At 42.4% G+C, this 12,887-nt stretch overlaps 1 protein-coding gene across 7 annotated transcripts in view; it reads right to left on the bottom strand.

Annotated features, from left to right (window-relative positions):
* DAB1 (DAB adaptor protein 1) overlaps nucleotides 1-12,887 on the bottom strand; it is a 964,054-nt gene that overhangs the window by 89,890 nt on the left and 861,277 nt on the right. For all 7 annotated transcript variants that reach the window (XM_078670000.1, XM_078670038.1, XM_078670055.1 and 4 more), the window contains 2 exons: nucleotides 10,775-10,837; nucleotides 6,155-6,263 (listed from right to left, as the gene is read on the bottom strand). In XM_078670000.1, the coding sequence (XP_078526126.1) occupies nucleotides 6,155-6,263; nucleotides 10,775-10,837 (172 nt within the window). The remainder of the gene's footprint in view (nucleotides 1-6,154; nucleotides 6,264-10,774; nucleotides 10,838-12,887) is intronic.

The following is a 12,887-nucleotide window of genomic DNA, read 5'->3' as shown; positions in this document are numbered from 1 at the left end:
GGTGATGAGGGCGTGGACCACAGTTCTTTGGGTAGCGGCGGGTAGCATCCAAATAATTTTCCTAAGCCATTTTAAGATGGTAAAGCAAAGTGCTGTGGTTTTAACTGTTTGCTGTTGCATGGTCAGTGCATCATCAATTATGATGCCCAGATTTCTGACATAGCTGGAGGGCTTTCAGAAATGACCCTTCTCCGCTGGCCAATGCATTGGACTCCAAAGGTCTTTATTTTTTCCTAGAATTAGTATTTCGGTTTTTTCACCATTTAATTTGAGGAGATTGTGACTCATCCAGGTAGAAATTTTGCTAAGACCTTGTTGGAGAAGAGAGGGAGCAGAAGGGTCAGAGTTGGAGAGGGAAAAAATGATCTGTGAATCGTCAGCATAGGTGAAAAGTGTTAGACAGGTTTGTTCCGCAATGTCTGCCAGCGGTCTGATGTACAGATTAAAAAGCAGTGGGCTCAGGATCCAACCCTGGGGAACTCCATATGGGGATGTGTAAACCTTGGAACAGGCGATAGCAGATGAATTTTGAAAAGTGCGGTTGCGAAGGAAGGAACTAGTCCATTCAAGAGCTGACCCACATATGCCAAAAGACTTCAGTGTGTGGATTGAGAGAGAGTGGGAGATGGTGTTGAACGCCGCACTAAGGTCTAAAAAAAATTAGTGCTACTATCTGTCCGGCATCTGGTGCTAGCTGATGATTTCATCATTTGTTTGTATTGCTTTGCAATATCACTTTAGATAACATAATCTAATACCAGACATTACCATTCTAGTCAAACGTTTTCTTTCACAAATTTCTTATATTGTAATGGCTTGGTTTCGAAAGATATATTAGAGCTCTTTAATAGACTGTACACCTGATCGGACCTGACAGGATGAACGCCAATGCACACAACAGAAAAGAAATCTTCGCCATTGTCAAGGAGTTCACCAAACCAACAGCGAGACCACAGAAGTCTCACCCTTCCAAGACCTCTGCAACAAACTTGGTGCCTACTTCCACCACAAGATCAAGCAGCTCTATGACAGCTTTGACAGCCAAGAGAAGCCCGCAACTCCTAAAACCACCAAACGAGATGACAATGCCCCCAACAGATCCTTTTCAACTGGACCCCACTCACCATGGACAACATTCTCAAGGCCATTAAGAGCAGTCACTCCAGAGTACCCTCAGACCCCTGCCCATACACATCTTCCACAGAGTCGCACCTCCATCGCTCCCGTATTAAGGCGCGCCATCAACTGCTCCATCAACACAGCCACATTCCACGACTGGAAACATGGTGAGATCAACCCCCTGCTGAAAACACAGTCTGCTTACCCAACAGACCTCAAGAATTCCTGACCCATCTCCCTGCTCCCTTTCGCAGCCAAGGTAATTGAGAAGGCCATCAAAGCCCAAATATCCGAGTTCATTGAAGTCAACCACATCCTGGACTCCTCATAATCTGGCTTCCGTAGGTGCCACAGCACTGAGACCACCCTCCTCGATGCCACCGACAACATCGGCTCACTCTTCGACCGGGAAGAAACAGAAGCCCTTATCCTTCTGGACTTCTCAGCTGCCTTCAATACCGTCTCCCACCGCACCCTAAGCACGAGACTCCACTACGCGGCATCCACAACAAAGCCCTGGACTGGATTCACTTCTTCCTCACCGGTAGAATAAAGTGAGTCAGACTTCCACCGTTCCTCTCAGAACCCACAAAGATCAGCTGCAGAGTCCCCCAAGGTTCCTCCCTGAGCCCCTCCCGCTTCAATGTCTACATGGCCCCCTCGCAGCCATAGTCAGGAAACACAGACTCAACATCTTCTCCTATGCCAACAAAACCTAGCTGATCCTCTCCCTTATCAACAAACCTACAATCGCCAGAAACAACTTCCATAATGGGAAGAAGGCTGTTGCTACCTTGATGAGAGACAGCTGCCTCAAGCGCAACTCGGATAAGACCAAGGTCCTCATCCTGGGGCACAACACCTCCACCAGGGAGGACTACTTGTGGCCCGCCGTATTACTCCTGCATGACAGTGAACTCCGCTCTCACGATGAACTGCTAGAGCAAAGCTGTCTCCTCATCATGCTTCCACACTCTGTGCCCAGCCGCGGCTGATCGTGGGAGTACTTGCCGGGCGGTGACATGGGGAGGGGGAGGGCCAGGGTGGGGGGTAGTAATGTATGGATTACGGACCTTAACAGATAAGTAAACATATAAATAAATAAAATGAATTCCGTTGCGCTCACTGCATCGCATTTGGTGATGCAGTGCAGGCAACAAAATTCGTTTTATTTATTTATATGTTTACTTACCTGTTAAGGTCCGTAATCCATACATTACTACCCCACACCCTGCCCCTCCCTCTCCCCATGTCACCGCCCTGCAGGTACTCCCACTACCGTCCACGGCTGTCTGTGCCTCCTCTGAAAAACCTGCAGATGGATCCCCACTGAGGCCAGGAGGAAAGTCACTCACACAATCATCAGCAGAAGACTCAACTACTGCAATGCACTCTCTGCAGGCATCACCCAGAAACTCCTCAGGAAACTACAGAATGTTCAAAATGCCACAGCTAGACTAGTCCTCAACATCCACCGCCACAGCCACATCTCCGAACACCCACAAGAACTCCTCTGGCTGCCAGTCAACAAAAGAGTCATGTTCAAGATACTCACACATGCCTACAAAGCCCTCTACAATGCTGGATCAGCAGCCCTGAAACACTGCCTCCCATTCTACCGAACTGACCCTCGCAGCGGTTCCTCAGATCCGCAAGACCAGGACCGGAGTAAGATCCTTCTCCTACTCCACCACCAAGACCTGGAACAACCTGCCTCTCCACCTCTTGTTATCCCCGTCGTTAACCCAGTTCAAGATGGATTTCAAGACCTAGCTCTTCAATAGAACCTCAGCGTACAGAAAGACCTGAAGCCCCCCAGCGCTTTGAGAGTAGTCCTGCTTAACAAATACTGATTGATTGATTGATTGTCATGTATATGAGAGTCATTCAAATTGGATTTCTGTTTCACTGTATTAATAACAGTTTAAAGTTCAGAGTGATATATTACACCTGCATTAATACTTTGGACCATAGTTTTTTAAGGCTGCTGTGGTGTTCTCACAATGTTGTGTCTCTTTAGACTGGCTGTGCTCCGTTCATATTTTCATAAACTTTCAGCATCTGCGCCCCCTGATTTTCATTCTTGGCTATGTGCAATGTTCTTTTTAATTTTGCTGGGATGTTTGTAGGAGTAGTTGATGAGTGTACCCATCAGTCAAATACATTCAGGGTGGTCTGAAGTTGAAATAATTCTTTTTTTGCACCACCATATCTGAAATACACTTTTTCATTCTAAAGCTTCTCTGAATATTACTGGCCACTTTCCTCCCTTTGAATGTGTTCCACCTCGCTGCTGGGAGAGATGCTGCATGAACATTTTATAGCTTCATGAACTTCTGTGGTAAGATTAAAAAGTATGGAGATGGGATGGAGCTTGGCTGTTTCCCTGTGAGTCTTTGCCGAACCTGTCATGCAGAAGAGGCTGTATTCATCCTTAGGCTCCATGGAATCTGGAAAGGTGAATGGGGACACAGAGGCTGAACATGTCATATTGACATAACTGTGTCTCGGAGAATGCTAAATCTACTCCATTCGGTCCTTTGCCGTCAGTGCGCTCGGGTGAACCTCATCAAAAGAAATGCTATCCATGGGACAAGATCTTTTGTTGAAATAAATTGTTTTGTTGTAGGTCGAGTGGTCTTTTTAACAGTTTCAACTAAAGAAATGAACAGGAACTAGCTTCTTGGTTCATGCTGTAGCAGATGAGTAGAGAAGGTAGAGTCCGATGGTGAGCCAATAGTCGCAGAGGGGTATATATGTATTTTCTACTGCCAAATAATTGAGTTAACGGATGGCAATATCCATCTATTTAATTATTTATGCAGGGTATATGGTTTAGCGGTAGACCAATACTGGAAATTCCATCAACCAACACACTGTCTGAAAGGCACAACTGGGAACACCACACCTAACATTGCCCGCATTTCCTACACAGAAGTTCCTTGAAACATGAAGAAGAGAAAAAGGTGTAGGGTCGGTACTGTACAATACATTAGTCTCAGAGATGGTTTCAAACTAAACCACTTCTGGAGTACAAGAGAAGTGGCAACCAGTAGCATCCTAAGCTTTTAGAGAATCAGACTGGTTCTTTTTGATGCGGTCATCATAAGATTTGGGACTGAGGGAGTCAGAGCTTACATTCACTTACTGTATTATCCTATACAGCTTGTTTTGGACTCTGGTTGGACTGTGTAGAGCAAGTATGGGATGAGATTCTTTGATCTGGATAGTGAATTGGGTATGGGAAGACCTAGGACATATGCTACTGTTTTGCCTTGACATTCTCTGCAGTGGACTGGATATCCTTTGCTCAACCAGCCTGCTTCCTTCCCAACCTTTAATGCAACAGGAATTGTTCTATGATACCTTTGACATGTGGGATTGTCCTCCCTTCGAAGGTGCTGGATCTCAGCAACCTTGGTGGTTGCCAGTGTCTGCATTGCCCCCCACTGGAGGTCTTCAGCTACACCTTCCCCCTGAGAATGGGTTATGAAACTTTACAGAAAAGCCACTTCGGAGAGGTTGATATATATAGAGTTCAAGATAGGATGGATACCTAGAATAAGATTTGGGCTCCTCTCCTTTATGAATGAGACATGATATACTATTTTGGCTACACAATGCAAAGCCACAGCACAGATTCGTGGAATGGTTCCACGCATAAGCTCACGAATATAAACGCTCTAAATCTCAATTATAAACCCCCTTTTTCTTGGAGTACATATCCATGGACCTCTTCTCTAACACACACTTGGAACTTCAGACAATCCTAGACGCACACTGACAGGAAGCAACACTGTTCACATGTTGACGAACTGTTCTATCCCTCCACCCAGCCATCCTACAACAAAAACTTTCCGCCCAATAGGGTTCTCTTTTGAAGTCAGTATACCTTACTATACTGACCAGGGTTCCCTCTGTTTCTTCTTCAATCTCTCAAAAATATTATGCACCTGTGATCATGAATTAGACTTGCTTTACTCTGTGTCATGAGGAAATGAACTATATTGAGAATCTTATAGTATTCTTTAGACCACCTTTGTATAACAATTAATAGAAATCTGATCTTAAAGCCAGTCTGCAGAAAAGTGAAAATCAAATAAATGTATGGAATGTGGAAAACCGGGAAGTCTGGAGGACGACTGCATTAATTTCCCCAGGACCACTAATCTGGATGCATGCCAAATTTCTAATGCCTATCAACCTTTCTCTCACCCACACTAATGCATAAAGGAATAGGTTAAAATCATTTGCAAAATAGTGAAAATAGTGCAGAACTGTGAATGCTTTACTTTAATCGTCAAAAGCAGAAATAGCACCATTGCACATCCTTGGGGCAAATGTCCAATATAGTTACAAACTACAGTTGTGGCCTTTTCTGAATAAAGTAACTTTCCACAATTGTGTAGTATGAATTTTCCACTAGAAAGTGCTACAATTTGTATACCATAACTTGTCGATACATTTTCACGTATATGCATTTGGCATACACTAAAGATGATGACTAAATAAAGTATGATTTTAGAAAGTAAAATAAAATGCACAATAATCATTGGCCTTTGGGGACACGTGATTTATTCGTAGATCCTACAAGCACTGATCATTGCCTGCTGTCTGGTCACACACACGGTTACCTTCACTGTACTATTTATCAGTGGCAGCTCACCCTCAAATTAAAATCCACACAAAATAGGCTTCCTCCCTCATACCGTATAGCTTAGGAAGATGGAAAGTTCCTTAAATGAATCCATATATGTGTACATAACTGTGCATATAAATCAACCGTGTGGTATGGATGTTTAACAATAAAATATAACTGTGACACACAGCAACATATCAGAGCGTTCTCAGGTAAACAAAGAAACATCTTAGTGGGGGTACAATGCTAGCAATTAATTAAATCATAAAAGTCCTGATTCTCCAAATTTCCAAATTTAGAATTATCCTGATTCCATTGATTAAAGGGAATTACCTATATTTCCCACATGAGAAGCTATTGGCCATCCATTATTAAAATGGGCACATTTTATTTTACCTGGGGGTAGGGCAGCACGATTGAAAGTTAAAGATCCAAACATGCCAGCAGTAGCAGGGTGCAGTTGTGATGAACATGGAACAAAGGCCTCACCTGGAGTTGCTGGAGTCTAAAAAAAAGAGAATGCATAGGTATAAAAACTGAGACTGCAGGATTTGATTACAACAGTGTTTCAGGCAATGACCTACAGTCTATATTGGATTCTAAACCACATTATCATTGTGAATCCACTCAGCAGACTGGATCGAATGCCTTGATGAAATTGCAAAGTAAATCCCTGATTGTATTGCACATGCAATGTTCGCTCAGCATCTACGAGGTGATCCAAGAAATTGGTATGCTACAACAGATGTACGAATCTGTCACAGCAACAAACAAAATTCGGTAGGTGTAGTAGAATCTCTATTGCACTCATATTAATAAGGCAGGATTTCATTTTCGAATCCTAAGAAATGCATGCAAATGCAGGGATGGAGGCCTGCGAGGGACAACAGATCCCAATCTTTGCAGTTGGGTTCCTAGAATGCCAACATGGCAGCCTCAAACCCTCAAGGGTATAGAATTATTAACGTTCACAAAAGTTTGAAAATATGATAATAGACATTTGGTGGTGCATGCATCAGTTTCCTGGAATGCTGTCAGCTACCCTAGATACTGGCATGTGCTATTCGCAAAGTCTCCACTTTCCGCCATGAGAGCTTCCACTGCGCGAAAGGTCCCTTTAAGCTACTGTTTTGTAGCATATGGTTTGTAATCACAAAGCACTGAAGCATACTTTAGAGAACTGCAAGGAAAAGGCCCTCCCTTTACTCCCCCCATTTCTTTGGCAATCACTACAAATTGCAACGTGCACATTGCAGATGGTTTTTGTGACCCCAAAGTCTGCAATTTTACTCACTGCAGGTTATGTGACCGCAAACACCAATTGTAAATTAGGCCTTATCTCATTTTATGTAACCTACATCTTAATATGCCTTTTCTGTGAAGATCTTAAATCTCATAACATATAAAAGGTCAGTCAAATTGGCACATTTGGTTTTAGCTCAAAGTAGGGCAGCATTATGAAATATGGATGGACAAGAAGTATGAAAAACTGAAGCTATCATGCCTGTCCTTCACTGCTAGGTTAATTTCGGATCATGTCTCAGTTAAACATGTCTACATAGGATAGAAATAGGTGCTCACTTACATGTGTCTTCACCTATGAACACATCTCTTTTAGACAGAGCTTAGTGTTTGCCAATATGCTTGATTTTATTTTCTATTCATTTAACTGTATAGGTGGTTGTTGTGTTCTTAGTTCATATACTCCATTCTTACCACCCTTAAGGGTAAGCTTATACCATGCTAACAAAGGTGGGCCAGATTCACCTTTATGGAAACCCTTTTGGACAAGGGATGAAGATTGCAGAGACTCATCATAATATTTAATTTGGATGACATACAATGTGTGCTGACTAATATTGTGTGTAGACAATGTTCTTCAATAATGTATTCTTTCTTTCTGAATTATGGAATTGTTGATTGTTGGGAAAGGTATTTCTAAATGCAAATTTGGCCAGTGGAAGTTGAACTGTTAAGAGCATTTATTTTCAGGCTTTCAAATTAGTATGAAAGTATTCCTCATTGGCAGTATATTTTCAATAGGATAGGATTCCTCTTTCAGAGTGCTAGAGGTTTTTTTAATACTGAGTTTGAGTGTATTATCAGTAAAACATGGTGTTGCCCAAAGTCCGCATGGTGATAAGACAGGGTCAGTGGGAAACTACCTAATAGGCAATAACATAAGAAGACCTTTATTAAAAGATTAATCTTGGTGGCCAACCTGCTGGTTGGGCAAAATTCAGTGAAAAATATTACAGTAAGACCAGAAGAAAGAATATTCCCTAAATCTTGGTACTGATAAAAAATAAGGCTCATTTCTCAGTGCAGACTCCATAGAGAATGATATGGCAGGTTCATGAGAGAAGAAGGACCAACTTGGTGAAAGCTCTGATAAGAAATGTAGAGACTATTAAAGAAACTACACATTTAAATTGCCAGACAACTACATTTGCATTGTGTAGTTGTAAAACGTTTGTATTTTTTAACCCCTTAGGTGCGGCCGCGATTCTGCGCCTGTGCGGCACATTCCGATCGCGGGTGCGGTCATGACAGCCGGGAGCCGTCATCAGAACACGAGCACTGTGTGCCATGACGGCTCCCAACCGTCATCAGCATGGAAGGGGTTAAGACTACAGACTGCTGCATTTTAAATCATCTGCAAATTACATACCGGTCTGCTTGGAGACTCAACCACAAGACATTTCCATAATCAAGGCATTCAGGTGTTCTGAGTAGGTGACACGCACAGGTTATGTTTTCTCAATAGTCTTAGTTGGTAAAAACGTCTATATAAATTTTAGTACTGAAAGTGTCATGGTGCACTTCTGTTTTTTTTATTAAACTCAGCAACAGATACTATCAGACTCCTTTGTATAACACCCTTTTCCTGGATGCACACATGCACATGGTGAAGGGTGAATTCCCTCCATTTTATTCGGGCTCTGCCCAAGTGCAAATGAGGGAACACCTTTGCCTGTGTACCTGTGCCATATTACCAATGGTGGTGCAATGGCAAAGAGGTTCTCAGGAGTCATAGTAAATACATGCTTCAGAGAAAATGGTATAAAGGCTGATGCACTTGATAGGGTGCATAGGGGGTTTTGGAGAGACACTGGGATCCAGCTGCAGTTGGGTGCAGCCAACAAATGCACCTCCCTGCTGCACAGACCACAAACATGCGGAGTCCGCCTTCAGTGAAAGTTCTCTTTCAGTGAAAGACAAAGCTACGATTTTAGAACTCACGTTCCATCTCTTACTGCTGAACACTTTCATATTTGGTGAATGGTCGTGAATGACCTTTACCAGGTTGCAAATGATGTTTGCCATTAGTAACTATTCTTTGTTGTTGATTGATATAAAGTGCGTTTTCTTTCTTTTTAAGGTTATTCAGGCGAGGATGACTACGCACTAAGGTCTAGGTGGATGGCAAAACATGCACCACACAGTTTTGGGATTGTCAAACCCTTTTTCAATCGTTTATTGCAACTTTTTCTGTTTTAGTACAATTTTTGGAGGAGTGTAGAATAGCTTAAGAGCAGTAAAGGGTTGTTCCATTACTTTTCTTTGGCATTCAGATGAGTGAAAGGCATAGACAGAGTTAAGATCCAAGCTCCTGAAGATGTGTACAGCTCACTGATCTGTGTCAGGGTACCCGCTACATAAAAGTACTGGTTTTTACTGTGTGTACGTGTCAATCTGCAAAGACACCCTTGTTCTAATGTACACAAGTCATTCGCTGTGGGATTTTGGATTACTGTTATTTTGTGGAGAAATGCTGAAAGTGGTTCGTTTTTCAAGATTGTTTGGTAAGTCAAACTAACTGGAATCCCCCTGCCCTTTCTACGGGCCCGATTCACAGAACTAACTTAAGACAAAATCCGAAACTAACTACCGTTTTGCTATTCACAGAAGGCACTTACTCATTATGGTATTCACAGAAGGCACTTACTCATTTTGGTATTCACAGAAGTTAGGAGTCCTAACTTTAGGACTCTTAAATGCCTTCTGTGAATACCGAAAGTCTTAAAATTAAGATTTTTCTCAGTTTAGTAGTAGTAAAGTACAGAAAAATCCAAATTTTAAGACTTTCGGTATTCACAGAAGGTATTTAGGAGTCTGAAAGTTAGGAGTCCTAACTTTACTACTACTAAATTGAGAAAAATCCTAATTTTAAGACTTTCGGTATTCACAGAAGGCATTTAGGAGTCCTAAAGTTAGGAGTCCTAAATTTACTACTACTAAATTGAGAAAAATCCTAACTTTAAGACTTTCGGTATTCACAGAACACATTTAGGAGTCCTAAAGTTAGGACTACTAACTTCTGTGAATACCAAAATGAGTAAGTGCCTTCTGTGAATACCAAAATGAGTAAGTGCCTTCTGTGAATAGCAAAATGGTAGTAAGTTTAGGATTTTGTCTTAAGTTAGTTCTGTGAATCGGGCCCTACAGGATTTGCTGATGGATCATTGATACATTTACTGAATATAATAGCTGGGTGCTGTGGTCACGAGATATGTTGGACTAGCTGTATTAAGTTGTGGTTGAGAAGTGGTACTTAGGTGAGTATGTCTTGCAGGCTTGCATCAGGAGGATGAACCCCCCTGGATGTCCATCTTGCATGGTTGGGAGGAAGGAAGAAGCTAGCTTTATACAATCATTCAATTGACTATATTGTTTTGGCATAGTTTGCATTTCCTTCAGGAATACCTGTATTTCGACAATCTTTTATAATAAATGATCACTGGTGGGCGTGCCCCATAAGCCTAGCTTTGACAATTCTAATATTTACAGATCTACCAAACTTAATGCACATTTTTCTTTTCCTGTTTTAGTAATTAAATGTCACTCTAAGGCTTTAGGCTTTGTTTACAATTCTGCACACACAGATGACCAGTCAATGTGTAGAGGAGAATGATGGTGCCCAGCTAGCCATTAATTGTCCGGTCTAGTTCTCATTTTTAACTGTATGAGTATATGAAACTTAGAGTATGCTACTGCCACTCCTCAGTGACTTACTTGTGGAGAGGTCACATCAGGCGGCGTGGACATGTCTCCAAAAAGGGCTAATTGTGTAACAGCCTTGAAAAAAGAAAGAAGAAAGAAAACACTTAACAATTACATGTTAGGATGTTGCAATTTTACACATAACGTTTGTCTTTGATGCAAAAAAATAGAAATGTGTTTTAACCATATATTGAGCTCACTTACAACACTTTTTCATGACTTTTAGGTTCCCTTATCAAAAATGGGATCATAAGTCATGCCAGCCAGAAGACATAATTGGAAGCCTCTGTTTTCAACTTTTGCTAATACAAATCAAAAATAGGCGACCTAGAAAATTCGGGCCAAAGCAAAAACTACTGTCATGCATATCACACATAATATTATAGCCATATATCCAACATTTATGATGAGGCAATATTTAGGAAAATAATGTTAACATTGGCATCAAATGCAAAAATATTATGCATTGGGTAAAAAGAATCATGTTTCACAACCAAAAACACATTTCGATTGAACATTTCGAAAGTGTAATCGTCCCTTGAAGATTAGTCCAATATTCAAAAATATGAAAACGCCATTGGTATGTATCCCTAGAAGGTCACTTTATAGTTTTCTCACTGATTCTAACATTGACAACACTGAACGTGGCTAATATGTATTCAATGGAACGTAGCACCTGCTCCGAAAGATCACAATATACACAAATGGCCCAATTCTAGTTCAAGGGAAGCACAAATGTGCACTTGTAGAAGTACTATTCTTCAAAGGCTCAGATTGATGACTTTTTGCTTATTCATAAAGCTCAGCAGCGGTATGCCTAGAGAGCTGTCAGTTTGCATGCACCGCCCGGTTAGTCATGTCACATTTTCAATGCAAAATTGCAGTGTACAAACACAGAATGTTGAAATGCAGCACAATGAGTAAATGCAGATATTATTCTCCACGTGGAAATTAACTTTCTCAGTGGAGAAATCAATTCCCCCCTTCACTCAATCCACGTTTGAGACTCTTCTATCCAACCTGGAATGGGAATTTCTGTTGCCCTTTACTGACCATGTCCAGGATGGAAAAAGGTCAGATACAGGCGCGGCTGGCACCGGTAAGAATGGTGAGGCAGTGCAGGGGGGAAGTCGACAGACGATGGGATAGGTAAAATTGAGAAATAAAATAATACCACTTACCTTGCGCTCGCTGCATCGCTGACTCAGCGATGTGGTAAGCAAAGGTATGGTTTTATTAATGTCTTTATTTCATTTGACCTATTCTGTCGTGTGTTGACTTACCCCTCCCCGGGCCCAGCCCCGCCTCTCCGCTCTTACCTGTGCCAGCAGTGTCTGGTCGGATAGAAGTGTGTGAATGGTGAATAAACTTAAAAGACGATCCATGCCTGATCCAGCCACTCCCCACTACCTCCATGCAATTTACAACTGTGCTATTCCAGTCAATAGTTATGTTTTTGTTGATTTTTCAAAAACCTTTATTGGAAAAGAATGCACAGCATAGTTACATAGTTACATAGTTCCACAATGGCAGAGGATTAGGGACAGCAATACATTGCATCACAGCAGAGATAGTCGCAAACTCGTGTCACATTGGAGACAATTCCACGGAAATTTGTCATAAAGCCACTAGATAGGTGATAGCAGATGTGTAGAGGGCGAGGCAGAGGGAGTGAAGGGCAGTGAATGAAAGGGAAACAGCTCATGGACTACCACCGGCGGCCGCCGTGGGCAGAGTGCCGGCAGGGAGCGTGGGAGAAGTCGCAGGATGCTGGGGGTCATGTCATGAGAGGTAAGTGACAAGTGGGCCCCATATGTCCAGTAGACGAGACAAAGCTGCCAGAAGGTCCCAAAACTCAGAGAGGAGGGTTTGGCACGGGACGCATCCTCGAGTCAGAGGGCCGCCCTAGGTGCAGGCCTGCGACCCCAGCACATGGAGACCCTACGCTGCGCGAGGACCAGCAGCAACGACGAGATGCATCCGGGCAAAATTTAACGAAATCTAAGAGGCAAATCACAGGGTCAGGTTGGAGAGGTGTCAAGGTGATTTCGGAGATAATTGCGCAAACCTCACTCCTGTATGCCGAGACCCGGGGGCACAGCCAGACAAGATGAGAGAAGTCAGC

The sequence above is a fragment of the Lissotriton helveticus genome, chromosome 1_2 (genome assembly GCF_964261635.1).
Source record: "Lissotriton helveticus chromosome 1_2, aLisHel1.1, whole genome shotgun sequence".
NCBI lineage: Eukaryota > Metazoa > Chordata > Amphibia > Caudata > Salamandridae > Lissotriton > Lissotriton helveticus.
Note: the sequence above shows the minus strand (reverse complement) of the source record. Positions and strands in the feature narration are given on the sequence as shown.